General features: G+C 35.0%; 1 protein-coding gene across 3 annotated transcripts in view; it reads left to right on the top strand.

The window, feature by feature from the left end:
- Window positions 1–21040, top strand: part of LOC109369780 (uncharacterized) — a 236482-nt gene that overhangs the window by 17521 nt on the left and 197921 nt on the right. For 2 of the 3 annotated variants that reach the window (XM_085234932.1, XM_085234934.1), the window contains exons 1-2: window positions 5–378; window positions 11791–11895. In XM_085234932.1, coding sequence (XP_085091058.1) covers window positions 11815–11895 — 81 coding nt within the window. In that variant the 5' untranslated portion in view covers window positions 5–378; window positions 11791–11814. Of the gene's footprint in view, window positions 1–4; window positions 379–11790; window positions 11896–21040 lie in introns of those variants that run through there. The other variant, XM_085234933.1, reaches the window with a different exon arrangement.

The following is a 21040-nucleotide window of genomic DNA, read 5'->3' as shown; positions in this document are numbered from 1 at the left end:
AGAACTCGGAGCCCAGGCGGAGTGTAGCGAGGCAGTTTCTCCCTTTTTTTTTTTTTTTTTTTTTAACAGTTCAGCTCTCGCTATGGACTGCCGTGTCTGCAAGGAAGCGCCTTAGTGCCGCGCGCTTCCACCACAGAGCTGGCAGCGCCATGTGCAGCGTTCACTACGAGCAGCCCTCACAGGGACGGCCCCGAGGGAGGGCGTGGGAGGGGCTGCCTGCAGCGAGGGAACCTCGTTCCTCTGTGCGCTTGGGCAGCCTGGAAGCTTTGTGTGAGCCCTCCTTAGTGGTTTCAGCAGTGTTCTGGTGTCATCGTGGTGGATTTCGTTCAGGAAAAAAAAAAAAAAAAACAACCAAAAAACCAACAATTAAAAAAAAAAGTAAGTTTTATCCCTTGTGGTCGTAAAGGGAGAAACGTCCCACCAGTAGAGTAGTTCTGAGGCTCTACCTGGTTCTTGAATAGTTGCAGTTGTCAGTACGGAGCAACTACTGTACAAAAGGGTAAATATTTTGAGTCTTTCTCATTTCCTAACCTGAACACAACTGACATCCTCCAAGTTCTCACTATTTGATCCCCCCTGGATTACATCTATCTCTCTGGTATTGCTGTGGTGTTGGTTTTTCAAAGCTGTTCATTAAATGTATCCTCCAGACGGAGGGTGAATATTTTCTGCATCTAAACGTCCCTATTTTGTTCCGTTAATACACAGCGTTACAGTGGGAGAGGGTAAAAACAAGGTATCATTTTGATAAAGACACTTGTTTATCTGTTTAGAAACTTCTTAACTCTATGACAGGCTGCAATGAGTGTGCATCTGAAGGTCACACCAAATACGCACAGCTGTATACTTTTTGCTGAGTTTACAACGTTATATCTTTGAGTGCAACGTAATTGTTGCTGTGGTTAAATGGGGTGACTTACACCTGTGCACACAGCATTTACACACACATGTGCTCTGAACAGGATACGGTTCTAATGTTCAAAGTTATATTTAAGAAAAGTGATTGATTTTCCCAAAGATATACTTTATTTTTCAAAAAAGAATCCCCTTATTTGTACTTTAAACACTTATTTGCTTTCCCATCAGTTAAATTATGCTCTAACAGGCACACTGGGTTGCTGGGCAATTTCTGGAGGTGGTTGGTGCCATCGGCTGTTATAACGTGGTCACTGCAGCCATTGCTGCATTGCAGCCTCTGTTAGTTATAAATGAAATTGTAAGCAAGAAAATTTACAGTAAAAATGAAATGACAAGCAACTTTAAGATACAAAGTATAATTTAAAAGCTGAAATAAGATGCTTTTGTTTTTTTCAAACATGTCAATACTACTTTTTGAAATGCCCCAGGATAGCTGAAAATGTACCGGTTTCTAGATAAAGTGCTTGGTGCTCTTTATATATAGATGGGGCATTTTGCTACATATATGTTGTAAAACTTGCTCTTACTGCAGAATTTATTGTAATCTGTATAATTCTCTATAATCTGTATTCAGAGGTGATTTTTAGCATTACAGTGGTATGAAAGGTCTGTCAGAGAGATCGTTGCAAGTGAGTAAGGAAGGTTCCTTAAGACTGCACTCCAACGTGCTAAGCTTATGCAGAATGTGATATTTTAACATTCAAGATAAACTAGAATCCTTTTTAAGGGGAAAAGATCAGTGCTGTAGAAAAGGTTTACTTATGTTTACAAGATGGTTCTGTTGTTAAAACTAGTTGGAACTGTCTCCATGCATTGTTGTGAATGAGGACTAGAAAAATATTTAGATAATTTGTTTCCAATTTGAAACTGCAGACCTACTGTAATGCCCTCCATTCTTTGGAACAAGCCTCTTGTCCCAGGTGTATATTCAGCTGTATTAAAACCACACTTTGGCTAGGCTGAGTACACCAGAAATTCTCTTACTTTTTATAACAGACTGATAAAGAGAACTTGTCAAGGTTGAAAGACTACAGGCTGTTCACGGTAGAATATCCAGAGTGATAGATCCTGTTTAGTTGCTGGGGTTTCCTGACCCTTTGGTCACATCTTGATACCTTACTTTAGGAAAGGGAAAATGTAGTGCTTAACTGGTAACAGTTGAGGGAATTGTTCACTGAATGCCTGCACTTGTATTTCCCTTTGGAACACCAGTGGGATATTATATAAGTTGTCCTGACTATAAGTAAGCAAGTTGTTGCCAAGTTTTTCATTAATTGTATTAACGTTAGAGAAATACTCTAAATATGTTTAAAAGTAGTTTGCTTGAGCAACATCTTGCTTTTCAGGAAATATTCTGCAATTAAAAACTGGTTGCGTAAATGATTTTGTGAAACTGGGCCTTCTGGAAATGTTTGGGCGTGAGTGCTGTACTTGAAATAGGGCTGTGCTAGTTCAGAAGAAACTGAATCTTAAAATACTTTCAGATCCATGAGCTATGCAGTCAATGATAGTACACTTCACAGATTCTGCTGTGATCTTTGCCATTAGTATTATGGCCTTCATTGGTGTTATTCTCATGCCCAAGTTTTAATATATGTGCAATTACTTGTAGGCTGGAGTTCTAAAGTACTGGGATGTAGAAGGCATCCTGCTTTAATTTGAATAGCAGAAAATTGTTATCATAATGTAAATAATGCAGTAGCAATTTTTTTTTAAAAAGTACCTCAATTCAATGTATCTCAGTCAAGGTCTCAGGAGATTTTGCTATATGCTTTAATTAATGGGTATTGTTGTTTGTTTCTTCACAGAAGTACAAAACAAAAAGGCAAAATTCATTTGACATAAAATAACTGTGCTTTATAAGGTTAAATTTCTAGACCTTATTGCTATCTCTGGTTATGTAGCGAAAGACCTGTGTAATTGCTAGACAGCTGTGATTCAGAAAGCTTCCTTTTTGTAGAGCTGAGTGCAATGCAGAGTTCTTAATGAACCCATTGATCAAAGCTTTTGTTTTATTTCTTTGGTTTCCAGAGGAAAACAGAATAATCCAAGGTATAGATTCTGCAGCTGTCAGTTTCTATTACTGATTTTGTATCTGTCCCTTAATTTTAAATTAAGTACCTTTATTTGTTCCAAACTCTTTTTAAAATTATAAACATTTGAGTCTTTCAAAAAGGAAGAAAAAGAAAAGCATTGCAATTCCACATGCATTGGTTGCTGAACATTGGTAATAATTCTCTTCTTGTGCAATGGAGTTTGCTTTTCCTTTTTGAAGCTTTTTGAGTGTGTTAGCTTGGGTTTCTTAATTAGTTGCAAAGAGCTGCAGGTGTATTGGCAAAGACCATCTTTTAGCTGGGAAATGTTCCAGGAAACAATGTAGGGGTTTTTTTTGTTTGTTTTTTGTTTTTAATGTAAATATTTAGCTGTGTTATTATGACTTAATTTAAACATTCCACACTGTATGTTTGCTGTGTATTTAAATACGATAGTTTAACTTGAACAGCTGACAAAACAAGTAATAACCTAAGAGTATAATCTTTGTTGCGAAAGGGAGTGAGCACTACTGAATTACTTGTGGAAAGGACAAGGGGAATTTGAATGAGTATCACCATCACACAGCTGTCTGAGGAATCACAGCTCGGCTTCAGCTGATATGCTGCAAGTGTGCCTTGCTCAATTGCCACTCTGGGGTGAAAAATAGGTAATGAGCAAAGTTTGTGCAGTGGCAAAAATGAAAGCAGCAGTCTTGCTCTTTACAGCAATTTTCTTAGTTCATCCAAAGCTATACTTGGGATCTTGAGCACCAGTATGGCTTTACTGCTTTTGCAGCCCAGGAGACTTTTTTCTTGGTTTTTACTAAATTAATTAATTAATTAATTGAATTTTCATTAGTGAACATCTTGCTCCTAGTGTCACTACAGAAATGTAAACCCTCTTTTAAGATAGAACCTTACCGGTGATTTCTGGGACGTTTACACCAGCATAAAAATAAGTCCTTGTCTGGCTATGGTATGGTATAACATTCCAGTGAATTAAGTTATTTCTCCTGGTCAGACATCTGCATGGGCACTGATTACTTCAGTAATGTTTTCCAGAAACTGATCTTAATTTCTAGTTTTATTTGAATGTAGAGAGACTGTAGTAGAGAATGGCAATATTTGGCTTAAATTTTCTTGTACAGAACAAGATTTATTTTCTTCAGTTAAAGAAGAATATTTTTCCCCATAGAATCTACTGTGCTTTTTAAGCTTTAATGTATAGATAGATGGTAGGACCAGACTTTCTCTCTATATGATGACTTCTTGGATACAGATAAGATTTTGCTAGTATATTTACATTGTAAGTGACAATTGTCTTTTGAAAGATCCTTATAAAAACAATGCAGTCAAGAATCAGGTTTGCAGACTTTCTGTGGGAATACTGTCTAATGTAATTGTATTAATGTAAGTGGAATTAATCACGAGCTGTTGTAAATTGTCACGAACTTCAGTTAAATTTGGCTGATCAGACATGCTAAGCTTGCACAATAGTGGCATAATTATCAAACTGACCTGTTGTTCCTTACATAAAAACAGTGATGCATTTACATTTACATTTGCTTCCAGTGTATTTTATTGTATGTCTCAGAGCAAAGATAGTTTAATTAAATATCAGTGAAAAGCTTTTTCTAGACACAGACCTCTGGAAATTGATTTAACTCTCTAACATTTAGAAAGCATACTTAGAGCAATAGGATGCTTCCTTCTATGTGCTTGCTTTCACAGTGATGGAAAATTAAAAAAAAAAAAACAAAACATTTTCATGAAGGTTTGATTCCATTTCAGCTTATTCCACCAGAAGTTATAAAAGACAGCTCTAAGTTTTGTATTCTGATAAGGACTTCTGGATCAAAATCTAGGAGGAGGAACTTGGAGTTTGCATTATATGACAGATGAAATTTTTGGAACTTTTGTCAATCACGTTACGGACTTCTTCATACTGGTGTCCTGCCAGTCCCCTACCATCTCTATTATATCCTCAAACAATACACTTTTTCCTAAGTTTAGGAGCACAAGAAGTCAGGACTATCTTTGACTATATTTGAGTACTGTCAAATGCAATTTTGTCATGGAAATGAAACGTAATTATTAGAATTCCCTGCCTGGACAATGTCTACTAGTAACTAGTTTTAAACCACCTTAAATGACTTAGAACACTTTGTATTTATTTAAACCTATGCCTACTTCTGTGCCCGGTTAATCTGTAGTGATTTATATTAGATGAGGATTGGAAAGAGATTAATGCGTACTGATTTAGATGCTGTTTACTTTTCTACTTTTGAACTGTAGCCTTTTCACTCTTCAAGCTTTGTACATATATAGGTAATAGTGATTTTAAATTTTGTCTTAATTCTCAATTCTCAACAATGCTGAAGATCAGATTATTGAAGGCTATAATGTACCTAATGTCTGTTCATATGTCTAATTTCAAAGTAGAGAAGGTGGGGATTATAGCAGTGTAATTGGGGAGTTAACTGTATTTATATAATTGGGTCTATTGTGGCTTACAAGCAGAATGCAAAAAAAGAACTATTAGTAGTTCTTTAGTATTTAAACTCCTACCCTGAAAAGCATGTCAAATAGTAACCCTGTTGCTTTCCCTGCCCACCAAGAAACTCATTACAATAGTTGCTGTGATACCAGAACTGTACAACTGAGTTGGGAATTGAACTGTGGTCTTCCACACCTCAAAGCACTGCGTGATCTATTTTAGTTGTTAATTAATTGTGTCAATTTGCTAGATGACAGCAAAATCAATCCTATCAGCCTCACTATTTTAGAAACATCATTACTATTTAAAGTTATTTCTTGAAATTTGATGTATACAGAATTATATCAAGAAAAATACACGCACAAATAATGAAAATCTTCATGGTTTCTTTACCCAAATGTGTAATTTCGGAGAAACGTAGGATTTATTTCACCTTGTTTGTTTCCAAGTTTCCTCTACCAGACAAAGCCCTTCATATATTTTAATTAAAAGCCAGAGAAGAAATAAGTTGTCCTTGGCATATGTCATGCTAATAAGCACTGGTTAGTTTGAAAATACATGTTCATTGGTTTTACATGATAATTTCCCTTTGAACCAAAAATCCCTGTTTATACAGAAACATTTTCAGGAAGCAGTAGGGGGCATCATTTCACTTTTGTAATTCTTCAGAGACATTATCCCAATGCATAATGTGTGCAAACTGAATTTTCTGTTTTGTTTATGGCATTAATCCTAGGGTTAAGGTTGGCCTGTGGTGAGCAATAATAAGTTTAACCTTTGACTTTATACAGTAAGATGTAATTTATCATTTCTAGACTCTTTTCTAAGTGCCATTACCCTCGGTTCTCTTTAAAATAGAGACAAGTAGTACTTGATTTCACTTAATATCAGTGATCTCTAGATGCAAAACAGTAATTTATTTATTGTCTGAGCCCAGTTCTTATCCTGTGAATAAGTCTTTTAATCAGAACAATTTACTTGCTATTAAATTTGTTTTAGTCAATTTTTATAACTTATAAAATGTTATGTCTTCACATATAAATCAAACAAGTAAAATAGAATGTCTCAATAGACCCAAACTGTAAGAAATATGGAAACAAAGCAAGCAAGCAAAATGTTCACATTTATATCTTTATTTGCTGCGCTATTATGATCAGGAAAGCATTTTAAAATTAAAGACAAAGATGATTTAAGAATTAGCAGCAGGTGTGTAGACAATTTTTTGTGGCCATTATTGTTCACTCATAAGGTATGTGACTGTGTTAGTTATAAAAATTCCCTGGTTTTATGTTAGTGGGTTTTCTTTTAACTTTAAAGAACTGTTTTTTTAGTTTGCATTATATATTTATGTTATTTTGTTTTGTAACTGAAGAATAAATTTATAATAGGTTCATTAGTTAGCATCCTCTTCAAGGAAGAAAAAGTGTATACTTTTAAATTGCGTGCATTGCGAGGGCATAATCTTTCTATATTGTAAGAAAGTGCTGATTCCTCAAAGATGTTTGGACAGGGTGTAAAATGTCAAACATATGCTGATTTCTTGCAAGACATTTTAGTTTCAGGGAAGAATCATTTAGGCAGACTCATTCAGACTTGTGCTCTTTAGTAAGACCAGAATTTTGAAACTTTCTTTCCATCATATCAGACCTGTTATATTTTGATAATGAGGCCTGTCTTTATCATAGCAACCATCTTATTAAATCTTGCCATTATTTATAAAATATAAATACGAGTTAAAAGGTAAAATAATTTGAACAAAAATAAAAGTTATATGTACTCTTCTGGAAGAGTACTAATGCTTGAAAACGTTTAAAACATATTTTTTTCAACCTTCATTTAATCTTCCAGGAGGAAAAAAATGAGCTGTAAGAACTCTAACCACTTTTAGCCCATTCACCTGAAAGCTGATACAGAAAATAGGTGCACTTATGTAATTTGCATGGTAATACAACCCGTGATCATTACATTTAGTCATCAAGAGCTACTTGATAGTAGTTTCAGTCTTATTTTAGAATAATTGTTTAGCAACTAAAGAGGCTGACAATATCCATACTATCTGCTGACATTTGAATCTTCGCTAGCTCGTTTAATAAAATTTATCTTTTGGCTGAACTTGCTCACAACAATGAAAAAAAGATTAGTTGATTAGTGTAGTTGTATGTAAGAGATATGTAGAATATCTAGAATATATAGAACGTGTAGAATCCAACAGTACCAGTTGACTCTTATAGCATACATTAAAAAATGATGAATTGTTGGAGTAATAGATTCCTCAAAATTATGGAAGGATAACTGAAAATCTCCCTGAAGCCTGTTTTTCATAGATATTCTTTGTAGCTTCCCTTAATTTTTAATTAATTTAGATAATGAAGATGTAACAGGAAGAGTTAAAGGTACCATAATTTATGGTTTCACACACTATAGCTATACTGAGTTGAATGTGTTTAAGTGTGTATTAAGGAGGAAGAAGTTATTCTAGAGATACTGAAGGGAAAAATAAGAAGAAAGGATTTATTTTTTTGAAATGTCACACCCCCTGTTCAAAAAGATTAACTGCTTTTTGATAGGCCAACCTGCTGCATTTGAGCACAGAAGAGCTGTGTGAAAAATGAAGGGTGTGCTGGTTCTTGGTGAACCAAGAAAATGTATTGTGCTAAACTATTATTCACACTGTAATATGTTACATGAAAATAAATATGTTTTTAATAGATACCAAATCCCAAGAAAGGCAATCTTTCTCATGTTGTTGGAGCACCAGGGTATGCTAACTTACACCGGAATAAAACGAGAATTCTTCAGCTAATGATAATGAAGTGTAACTTTGCATACTGATTGTTGGAATACCTGTAAACAATTGCAATTTGGAAATGAATTTCTCCTGTATGCTAAGAATTTCTAGATAGAAGTCTACTTAAATACCCAATGTATGCATTTGACTCATTAGCATACAATAAATAGATGATGTGTTTTTGTGCAGTAACTATTTTCTCCACTATTATGGGTACCTGGTGGCGTTAGCAGAACTGTTGAGTTTGGAAATACCAGAGTATTGGTGTAGTGGAAATGCTAAGTCACGGCCTGAAGCAGTGACTGAGCACCAGATGGGAAGGCTCAGGGGAGCTCAGGTGCATACAATGTACCTGAGTGACTTGAAGGGGTGGAGCCAGGATATGCCCCTTCTCAGATCTCATCTAAGGGTTGGCAGTGGAGGTAAGGAGATTTTGCTGGAGATCTTTGCATTCTTGTGACCTTCTGAAGGTAAGCAATTTCTTTGTTTCTGTGTTTCTGTGGCTGTTGCGTTTGAGCATTATCTCAGTTGTTGCTGTTTTTGAGTGTGCTGCTGTTGGTAACTGATACTTGAAGTAAATTGTATTGATAATTGAAAAGCAAATAAAATGCAAAGATAACATATTATGTACGTATATTAGTCTGATAAGGGCAGTGGTATTCATGAGGTGTATACAGCAAAATTATATGATTCCTACCATTCTCAGGATAGTCAAAAGGTTTTTTTTGTTGTTGTTATTGATATTTAATGTGTAGTTATGACTATAAATAAAATGGCAGAGTACTGGGACAAGACATAATATTTCTTCTGGAATGTCTGTACTGGATAGAACCTACTGCTGAAGAAATGCTGCCATGACTGCAAGGGCCAAGAGCAATACAGGAATACTGTGTCATTCCTCTACTTAGAAAGAACTGACCCTGTGAAGCTCACATAAATGCTGCTAAAGTAACTGCTGCTTCCTTTGCTGTCATGTGTTTTTCCCAAGTTGCTTGGGGAGGTTATATTCATAGCAGGAGGGATTGGAATGGAAAGAATGGAATGAGAAGTGCTAATGTGAACATGTTGGTTCTATATGTACGTTGCTCTATATGGACTTTAATTCCTCATGTTACATGGATTGTAACAAATGGCAGGACTATCAAGATACTATTCTGAAGCCTCTTTCTTAATTTAAATATTTCTTCTTTGAGATAACTCACTGTTCTTTCAGCTTTTTTCTAACTGTCTGCATGACATGCTATCTGCTGTGGATAAAGTGTTTATGTATAATTAAATATGTGGGGACCATCAAATACTAGTCTTTTAAAGGCTGAGATCCAGTGAAATATGGATCTGATTACTGACGTGTAAATATACATCTTCATTTTTTTCCACATATTTCTCTGTGCCCTTTGTTGTAGAAACCATAATAAGAAAATACTTATAAGTAAATTTGTTAGCTATGGGGGAAAAGTAAAAGCTTCCTTACTTGTTAGAGGCAGCATATGTGAAGGTCTTCCATGACTCATCTTTGTAAATAAGTGGGAATGTCCTCTTTCCACTGTATGGATGGTAAGAAAGTGACATCTCAGTGGCACTGAACATGGATTAGGATCTTCACTCTACCTTCCCTTTCTGGTGAGTTTCTACTTAGCTACAGCAGACTTTTTTAGGTCAGCAGGATGGTTAGCCTTTAAAAATAGCAAGTAAAAATTTGGAGAATAGGAAAGTTATGGCTCATGTGGAGAAGAGAAGCATTTCCGTGGATAAGGACGAATAAAAGTCTTGCAGCAGGGAGCTTCTCCTGACCCATTACTTTTAATCATTCTAGAGCTTTTCTGCAGTGCACACTTGCTCTAACTGCAGCTAAGTTATTGGTGCACCTGAGCTGATGCAGCTTCTGGTACAGATAAGTAAAGTTATTCTTTGCAGGATAATAATGCTTCAAATAGGGATAAATGCTCCTGGTGCAGTTAAAGTATTTGCTTATCTGCACTGGAACTGTGTTTTGGTGCTCCTGGCTATCAGTGGCTTTTCAGTGGGGCATGTTCCATTTTAGAAACAGAAACTTGAAAGCTGAAGAAATTAAGTGGGAAATTATAGATGAGTGAAAATTACCTCTCACACGAATACAAGCGAAAAGCAAAGAACTGTTTTTAAATTTTCTTCTGTAAGAGAGGCTGTACTAACTATGGTAATTTTTTTATCTTCTCGAAAATCTATGCTGCTTTGGCCAATGGCCAGGAGAAGAATTGCATTCTGACAGTTATGCCTTTTTATAATCCTATCAAATACTCATAAATGCCCAATTAAGGCAGTTTCTCTTCCACTAACATGCTTTTTCCTTGTATTTTCTGTCAAAATTTCTTTTTCTTCTGAGCTTAAATACTTGAATTACTGCTTCAAAAGGACAGATGAACATTTTTAGATATGCTGAGATTGCTTCATGTGTTTTTTTTGTTTTTTTTTTCTCTGATGGGCTGTTATGACTTAAGGGCTCTCCAGATCCTAATGCAGTGGCATCTGAATGAAGTTTCCTTGCATGTGGAGTCTGGCTGCGGGTTTCAATGTGTTGTCTTTTCTCTCTATTCTTTTTGTAATACAGAAATTTCTGGGAATATTCAAGGAGTGCAGTACTCTTCATTTTCAGTTGTCAAGGTAGCTGACAGCTTATTGTTGTATTGTGAATAAATTATGCCAGGGTTCACACTTAAAACAAAAGCACAAATGCTTCCTTTTTTTCTTCAAATTTGACAGCTTAAGTTTATATTAAGCATAGCATCACCTGGTTGCATACTGCATGAAAATAGACTATTCAGAATGAGTTATTAACCCAAAGCTTTTTCAATTTCTCAGAAGCCCTGAAGTGATTCTGTAGGCTACTGTGAGGATATAAATATGAGAGAGAACAGGGGGCTTCCAGTAACGTATAACAGGCTGCAGTATCATCAGATGTCATTATTTGGCCACTGTTTTCAATAAAATTGTGTTCTTTATTGCGAAGTATTGTGTTGAGATGTCTAACCATATTGCAAGAAAAAAGCGCTGTGTTTGTGTACTTACTTCAGGTTACCTTCTCATATCTGAAGTGACTGCATGACTGGGTTTGTGGTTTAAGTGTAGTCTGTATACCTGTAAGCCAGCTAGCTTTGGTTCACATTTGGTGCATGTTTTTTAACAGTGACATTTCAGATGTCAAAGCTTAATCATATCTCAGTGCTGTCTGAAGAGCTTCTGGTTTCCATACATCTCAACAAGACTCTTCGGAACAGACAGTTTGCTGTCTGAACTGTAGATATGGTCCTTCATTTAAATATTTGATCAACATAGGTGGTAGGTGACTTGGAATTCACAAATATAGAGGCAGTGTGTGCCAAAATAAAAATTGCAGTTTGTCTTTTGTTCTTTGATTTGTATATATTGAATGATTGACTGAAGAGCATGAAGGCATTTTATGTCTTTAAGATGGCTGCCTTTAAATTCAGTGGTCTTGAAATCATTTTCTTAGTGATATATTAATGATTGTCAGAAGGTGTAGTAGATTTTGATCCTGATTCTTTTTTCTTTTGTAGCTCTAGAATGCCAGAATATATGGAATGCTTACTCCATATAAAGAAGGGGACCATGCTCTGAATAGTTTGAGAAGAACTTTGTTGAGAAGAACTGCTGCTTTTACTGTAAGTTTTAATGCCAAGATCTTTTTTATATTATTATTAAAGGAAAATGCCAACTGTCACTATGGATAAGTGAGTTAATCCAGAAATAGCAAAATAGTTCAGACAGTAAATATGCAAGCCTCAAAACTCCCAGATAGTTGTAATGCAGGGTTGGAGAAAATGAAGTTTAGAGTTAGCTAAAATACGTAAAATATTTTCCAAGTGACTTCAACTCTGTGTATGATCATTTTCAGTTTGCTTAGCTTCCCATCAGCTGCCTAGTAATGTTTGTATCCAATAGAATGTTAAGAGTGTTCTTACAGTATGCCTGTTGTTGTTTCATTTTAAAATGTACAGAAAAGGTGAAAAGATGCTGTTCTTCCCACTATCCTTATCTCCTATGGTAACCGCCTGTTCATTTTTAAATAATTAACTTTTCTGTTTCTTCCTTTACCTGTGTTCCCTTCTGGTGAATGTTTTAAATCTTTATTGTTATTTCCTTTTTCTTTCATTTATTTTTAAATTGCATAGCTATATTCAGAGGTGCAATGAGTGCAGGTATCTGTTGCATGGGGGGGAATAAAACCCGATGGACTGAACTATTATTTTTTTCAAACAAATTTTATTTTTATTACTTAAAAAAAGTACAAAAAATCCAAACCCCATACCGACTAAACTTGAATGTTCAGTGAAATTACAATTTGCTTCATGTTCATCACAGGAAAATCTGCTTAGATTTTCTCTCATCCAATGTATTTGAAGCAAAGCTCTGCTATTGCCATGGTTTGTAGTAGATAGTGTTGTTTAAAAGATTGTGGATTTGACAGGTTCATATATATATATTCTTCTGCACCTTCATGACTGTATGAAGGTCCACTTGTTTTATTTCATAGCTGCAAAAACTTGTTGGTATTTAGGCATTATTTTACTTATTGAGAGAATGAAACATTTTTCTGATTTTTTTTTTTTCTTCAGATGAAATCAAATAAGTCATAAATGTTTTTGAGTATGTTGAAAAAATTAAATGTGAAAATGTTCCTGTTCTTCCAAATTTTACTTTGAAAAGCAATACCCTTTTCCAGCACTGGCTTTTGGTCTTTTACACAGCAGCTTGAATTTCTACAGATCAGAATGGTTTAATACCTTTTTTTTTTTTTTTTTTAATAATAATGCAGCCAGCCAGAAAAGAAGTTGTACTCTGGCTTTTTTTTTTTTTTTGAGAATTCTAGGTCTGTAAGGATAGCAATTTCCATGGATGTTCCTGTTTTATTTTTTTTTAAAGTAGTTATATACAGAAATACCTGGTGCTCATGCTTTAAATAAATTATATGTCCAAAAGAGACTATTTACTCATCTCAGTGAATGAAAACTCATTCCCTTTGACTATCAGAACCACCTTTACTGTTACAGTTGTAGAAGACAGTAATTAAAATATATTTAATATAAGCCACCCTCATTTTGAAGCTGCCTCAGTTTGAGCCCTAAGGGAAGGCAAGTAATTAAGTTTGGAGGCAGCACTGAAGCAAAGACAAATAATGATTTGGATAGCACTAGCATAAAGGAAGGCTTCCATTAGATTCTAGAATGCTGTTTTTTGACCCTTAGTGGATATACTGCTCCAAGTGCTTTTAATTTCATTAAATGTTAATGTTGGGTATTTTAAATAGAAACAATAATATTAAACCGTGGTTATTCTCCAGAATGTCCGTTCCATGCTACAAAAGTAATGCCTTTCAACTCAAGAACCTGATTGGAATTGGCAATCAAAGTCTCTCCAATAGCACCTCCCACCACCATGCATACAAACCAAAACTTGTTGCAAGAGCAGACAATAAAGTCTCTTTAGATGGAATTACAAACAGCAATTGGAGTGATCTGTTAATGGAGTGGAGCGTTAGACAGTAGGAATGTGAGCAGAGAAAGGCGAAGCTGACTTTGGAAATTAATGTTTCTGTGAGCTAGGTAAAATGAGCAGTTATGTGATTGTAATTCCACAGGAAATTATATTTAAGTACCCACCTCTGAAGCTAAAATTTGGGGATCTTGATACTTGCAATCATGATATAATGAAGATAAGTACATGACTGTATCTGAAAAATTCCTTTTTCCAAGAATTTGTAGCTCTGTTTGTCTCTTCACAAACTACTGAGAGTTTGAATGAAGAATTCCAGAATGACTGTCTCATTTCTATTGAGTTCTGCAACTTAGATTCTATTGTTTACTGTATGTTAACTGTGATACAACATCTGTTAGCAATGTGTGTGTACGCATATAATATGTATTTGTAGGCATAAATTTCTTATTTCACTGACTGATATAAATTAAACTGATTCTGCTCTAGGAATCTTATGTTGTGTTGTCATCAGCAGAGATGTGTATGTATATTTATATTTTTCCAGGAAGTCTGGCAGTATTGGTTACACAAAACATTAGGATGCCTGCATTGTAGCAATATTTTCACTACTATTTTGTTCAAGCTTCAATTTGCAATATTCTGTTGGAAGATGAATTCTTTCACACCACCTAAGTAAAACCAGTTAACACATTTGATGTGAAGAGTCTAAGAGGATCCTTATCTTGTTGAAGAAAAACTTGTCTCAGGTCATTTTTGTGAATAAGAACAGAAATAAACCCTGTGTTCCTGGGCAACAAGTCTTCTCAATGAAAGAATTTCTATTGCTTATGAATTTGTGAGCTTTTGCTGAAAATGTTGTTTACTGCATTTTCTTGTACTCACTGTGCTGTCAGTAAGCTGCTGTGTTATAAAGTGCTTTGGGACATTCTGTCCATAAAGAGGTACAATACAGAACTAAATTCTGTTTTATTTGATTCCCTGAAATGGTGCAATTCATTTTTAGTAAATACTGTTGCCAAAGTGATCTAAAATCATTCTGTATAAACATCTGACGATGTCAATACAACACTCTTTTGAATATCTAATTTGAATACCAAAAGGAAATAATAGGAGACTATATTGGTAGGGATGGTCAGAAAATACGATGAATAAGTTTTTCAGGGCAAACAGTATTCACTGCACTTAGGAAACTTCAGGATTTTCTGTTCTTTCTCCCCACTGTTGCCAGTGAATTATTTTTCTTAACAAGTATTGCTAGGCAAAATATGAGAAAGTCATAAAGCAGTGGAATTAGAGTGGCATAGAATTTGCTTGTACATTAGAATTATTCCAATATTTTAATGTGTTGAGATGCTGGAAGTTGTGTGAACTTTTTAATCCAGTATCTTGTGTTTTAATGGGTCACAGTTAGATGTATACCTGTTATATTTCCAACTAATATTCAAGATATAATGAAGACATAATTGGGGTGGCAAAGAATTGCACGTAAGGATAAGGAAGTAATTCCACTCACATTACTTTTTTTTCAGAGATTTTTAGGCCAGAACATTTCTTTTTCTCCTATCTATTTAAACATTTTTATCTTTATGAGCTTGCCTGTTAGGCATGCTCCAGAATGGTTCTTCGTTTTTTTCTTTGTTATTGTACAGACTCAGCATTGTGATATCAACTTTGATCTCAGAAGAGTTGGTAACTATGCATTCTGAGTTCAGAAGGATAACTTTTAAGTATATATTTCAGTATCGTGAAGTGCATGTTTACCTAACTGTCTAACAGTCCTGTATTGTTGTTTATATTATATGTGATAAGATCAGCTTACTGTGATAAATATTTTGGTAAGGGTGAAGGAAAGATGCAAAGAAATACCTGGAGTATTTATCCAAAGTATACTGCCTAGAAACCAAGCATAAAGGGAATCTTCAGTGGTTACTATGTCCTGTACTTGGATGGCAGTGAGAAGCTATCAAGGTATAAATGAGAATAGATTTTGGATCAATGACTGAGCAGTTTTAGAATAACTGTAGACAAAAGAAAACTACTATCAGCCCTTTAGTATATATTGCTTCCACTTATTGTTATACCATATACCTTTCTGAGCTGACAATGCTAAATTTCTTGTTGTTGTTGTTGTATTCAATATGCTTCAAGAATATTTAGCTATATAAAAATAATAGGCTGTATTTTATTGTTTATATTTTGCACCATTGCCAGTGCTACCAGTTTCCCAGTAATGAAGTGATTGCATTCAGATTTTTCTGCCTTTGGGAAGGCTAACATTCTGAATCATGTTTTTCTTTTTTTTTGTTTTTTTGTTTTTTTTTTTTAACATGAGTCTCAACCTTCAGCACAGGGGATAATGATTTTGTCAAACTTTAATAATCCCGAGTTTTTTTTCCCAATTCCTGATTATTCTTCTACTATGAAGTTTCATAAAGTCATACTTCCTGGAGCTGTTGTGTTGTTACACATTGCTTACTAATACTTCTGAAAAGAAAGCAAATGCAAACCGCTATTAGGAATATGACTGAAAAGGTACAAATGAGAGGTATATGTACAGAATCTTTGCCTTTTCTCCATCCCTGAGAAATAAGTGAAATTGTATAGCATTTCCTTTTCTTATGATCTGTATAGATCTAGGATCCTTAATTGGTACTTTACCATCCTTGTAAGTTAGTAGGTCTGTGGAGTTGGTTTATGGAAGGGTGACAGTGGGGAAGAAAGTATCTAATAGACTATTGTTTCTACCACTAATTTTCTGAGCTCTCTAGAAGCTTCATATTTATTGTCAGAATTTGTATTCTTCATTGGGTACCAGACTTCCAGTGTTCTAGTGTCCTATGGGAAAAGAATGAGCATTGAGAAAGCAAACTTTTGAGAGACAAGAAAAAGATACAAATGTCTGCCATTCTGAATGCTTTTTGGATTGAAAGTAGTTGAATGCTGCTTTGAGTGAAATGCTTTGGAAGTTATCTGTTCTCAGTCAGCTTAGTGATGTCATGTAGCAGGTGAAGTCTCACAACCACTTTTGTGCTATGGTTCACTTCTTTCATCATAGTTAGGGAATACTGCTGCTGCTTTTTTTCTTATAAAAGTTCATTAAATGGAATTGTGCTGCTGCAGTTTTAATGAGATTGAGAAAAGGCATGTATTTGTATAATGAAATGTACACATACAGCACACATTCTTTTTCAAAATCAAGTATGTATAACACTGTAAATGTATCTAGCTGCTGCAGGGGAATGAAGGAACTGTTTCTGGTACACTTAATATGCTTATGCACTTAAGTCAAGTGGTTTACTGCAAATAATACATTATATAGGAAAGACACATTTAGCCCTGGTTAATGTGTCTGTCTACGGGATAACATTAACTGTGGCATGATTGATGCATTAAAAACTGAAAAAATAGTTATGTGGAATATGGAAAGGATAGGGCTGTGTAGCAGACTTTGAAATGTCAGCAGATTGCTCTTTGCAGAGGAAGAACTGTGTGTAAATTGTAGTTAGATGGAAACATAGAGAAGAAAAAGGATGTCTACTCACACTTCAATATTAAAAATTAGAAGTAGACTTATTAATAGGTATAGAACTTAATTCCATGTTGAAAAATACCTTCCATCTTGGTTGATTCTGTGAACGATATAAAGAATTTGTGTGATGCTGGACAAAGGAAGGGCAACTGATGTTGTCTACTTGTGCAAGGCCTTTAATACACCTATTGAAGTTTAATAAGAATTTCATTTGATACTTCATATTTACAGTGTGTTTCAAGATTTCCTGATATGATACAATTTTTTTCTGGAAGAAACAGTAACTGGCATTCTGAATATTGCATAAACACCATGTTGGAGTTAAACATTTAGCAATAGACCTCTCTTTCATAAAACACTGGTCTTTAATATTCTTAGCTCTTATGCTTGAAGCATAAACTCTTAAAGCCATTAAATAAAGTTCCTTAGAAAGGGACTTCTTGTTTGTTGTTGTTTTTTTGTTTAATGCTATGTTTTAAAAATGAATATAGAATGTCCAGATGTAATGTGGTCTGTGAAAGCACCTGAAATTTTTTTGTGTAATCTTATATCATCAATTAGGCAACCTCACAAATACATCGACTTTGAGTAGAAATGATCAACTACAAATATATCCTTACATTAACAGTACTCTCTCTTATAGAGAGGGGGAAAAAAAAAGATATGCGATCCTTTTATATTTTATCCACTGGATAGTCATTTCCCCTTGTAATGCAAACAGAGCAGTGCTTCTGTGTAAGGTTTACTGATCTTGAAGAAAATATGCAGAAGTGAGCTCAGATTAATCAGTTTAATAGAGAAGTTCCTACATTACCAGAGGTGGCTGGCCAGTAGAACCTCTGCCAAGTTCCAGCAATGGCCAACCGGTATACGGTCTGCCCTGGGATTACCTTTAGCAGACTCTGGTGGCGTCTGGCAAGGTGTCTGCACCATCTCTTGGTATTGTGGCCATATATATATCAGCAGGAGACAGTGAAGCATCATGCATCAGGATAAGCAAGGTCACTTGTAGAAAGCAAGGAGACTTAGTTATAGCTACAGAGCAGTTCCTTGCAAGCAAGTTTCTCACAGACAAGTTTCTTCTAGCTACATGCAGAAGCTAGAGGTGGTTTACTTGCATTCCCAAGCTAACACACTCTCTTCCTCTGGCTAGTCACTGTTCAGGCAGCAATCTGTGTTTTTCCACACATCCCACACTGAGTAATCCACTCATGCCAAAGCCTTGTAGTCCTTGTGTATGTATCTTCTCAATAATATTGTTCTTCTTGACTGGTATTACTAGTTTTCAGAACAATTCCCTTCACATTGCACAGAGCTACAAATTTACTGTTTGCTTCTTAGTGTTCCTCTGCATCATCAGTGAGTGCTGACGCAGTGAATGGCCTGTCTTTGGTGCAGGGACACAGAGAACTATTGCTGCAAGTGGTTTTACTTGTCAGGCTTTCTGTAAACTGAGAAGCTGCATAAGGGGTACTCAATCAAGGCATAAGGTTACCTAACAAATGATTTCTCAATACCAGAGCTTTTGCTTATGAAATACTTTAAGAATATCCACAGGGAAAATCTTTGGTTCTGTAGCTTCGTATTTAGATTATAGTAGTTGGAAGTTAATTAGCCCTGCTAGCCCTTTTCTTTTAGGCTAATTAGTAAGAAAGCTGGATATAAAAAAAAAAGTCAGTCATTTTGAGAGAGAGAACCTCACCATTTTGTACATAAAAGTCCCTTTGGAGGATATTATCTCCATAATGACCATAGGATGCTCTCCGTTCTGACAGAACGTAGTTCTGCAATCTCTGGACTCATTTAGATGATGTCTTAGTCATTAATGATTTTAGGCCTAGCTGCTTGCGATTGCCAGATGAAAACACATGACACGTTGTTTAATTATGCAGTGATCAGCAGCCTTTACATTTTAATTAGGAAGCCACTGTAATGAAGCCGTCCCACTTTACATATGGCTTATTGGGCTGAAAGGTCTTCTTCACTAATTGGTTGTTTGGAAATGTAATTTTGACACAGCAATGCAGGTAGACTTGCCTTCCCTTCTAATATGTTTCCTGATCTTTTTTTGATTTGGCTAATTAGTGCTAATAATTTAAAAGCTGCTTGGCATTCCAAAACTCCCGCTGTTTATGATGTGTATAGTAGTTTCATTAACAGATTTTAGTTCTGTTAGTATGTGGTGACATACTGCTAGTATCTACTCACAGTTGTCTTTGGTTTTGGCAGATTACAGAAACTTTAATGTCACACATTTCATCCAGTTAACTGTGTGTGAAAGAGATTCCCGATGTACAGTTTGAAGATCTATGCTTTAATAAACATTCGCTGTACTCTTTTGAGAAAGTGGCGTTGAAAAATGCGTGATTTGTTAAAAATTTTAGTGATAAATTCATGAATATATCTGCAAGATTGCTGAGGTCTCCAACGTAATGAAAGTCTATCCTTTTCAAATCCTAGCTGTCTTGTTTGATTTTTTTTAAAAGAACATTTTGTTCTTTCTATCAGAGTTTTGATATTATTTTGACAAGTAAAAGAATTAATTTACATGTACAGGATCCAATAGGTAAAGTTTCAATCTTCAGTTGCATTTTTTATGATGTAAGATAAGCAGAAACACTTCCTGACTTGCTCCACCAGTCTAGTCTGTATGCTGTACGAAATTCTTCTCTTACTTAGTGTTTCATTTTATTTGGAAAAATAAAATAAGTCCATCTACGTACATTATCAGGCTGGTATTTAGCTCTGTGTCCTTTTCCCCTTAAAGGTAATTATGCTTACTTACAGGTAGTATAGGGTAATTAATTAAAATTGACTAACAGAAGATCTGATCTTTTTGAGGGACTTTATGATGTAGGGTTATGAGGGATGTATGATCCATCTCCCTGCTTGTAAGGAAGATAACTTCCTCCAGCACATGCTTAGGTAGTATAAACTTCTCTTCAAGAGGCTCGTGTTTCCTCCCACATCTTGAGTTCACAGTTCCTCACATGAATACTTGAGGAAGTACAGAGATGGATCCTCTGTGCTATAGGATTCTGCTGGATGGCGCTGTAAGAACGATCATGTTGAAGTAATGAACAGGGTGCAAACTGGAAAAAGTAACAGTGACTCCCGTGACATACTGACAGATTTTTGTGTTGTTCAGTCTAAGTAAGATAATATCTTGTGTCTTCTTGTGTATCACAAAATAAATTGATGAGTATGGGATACACAGCATTGAAAATTAAACTTTCTGTAACTTCATGAAAACAACTTGCTGGGAAGAAATTTACAGTTCTTTAAAAATGTCTTTCATTTTTTGATGTGAAGGTTTTAATAAATTTCTCGTACTTTAATCTTTTCTAAGCACATTTAGTTTCTTAATAGCTTGGACACTGATAAACATAATTGAAGAAACTTAAATATTTGAGAAGCTTAAGTTTCTGGATTATAACTAAAAACTGAAGGAGTTTACTCTGATTTTCTGTTCTAGACACCAGCTTAGAATGTATCTAAATTCAGTAAATGGCAACTTAATCTTCCCTATAGAATAAGTTGTTTCTACTTTTAAGCTTCACCTTTATAATAAAAAATACTGTATCAAAATATCCTGTAGATTTTTTTTTTTTGCTTCCATTCTTTTAAAATCAAGTAGTGTAAAAATATCTTCTAGCATAATTGCCTGTGATTGCATGTCATGAAATATTTTCTCTTATCAATCTCTTGTATGGATTTTTCTGGACATACTAGTTAAATTACGTTTTACGTTGTTGGTTTAAAAGTTTATGTAAATCTTTCTC

The sequence above is a fragment of the Meleagris gallopavo genome, chromosome 13 (assembly GCF_905368555.1).
Source record: "Meleagris gallopavo chromosome 13, MGAL_WU_HG_1.1, whole genome shotgun sequence".
Classification (NCBI taxonomy): domain Eukaryota; kingdom Metazoa; phylum Chordata; class Aves; order Galliformes; family Phasianidae; genus Meleagris; species Meleagris gallopavo.
This window is presented reverse-complemented; position numbering and strand designations above follow the sequence as displayed.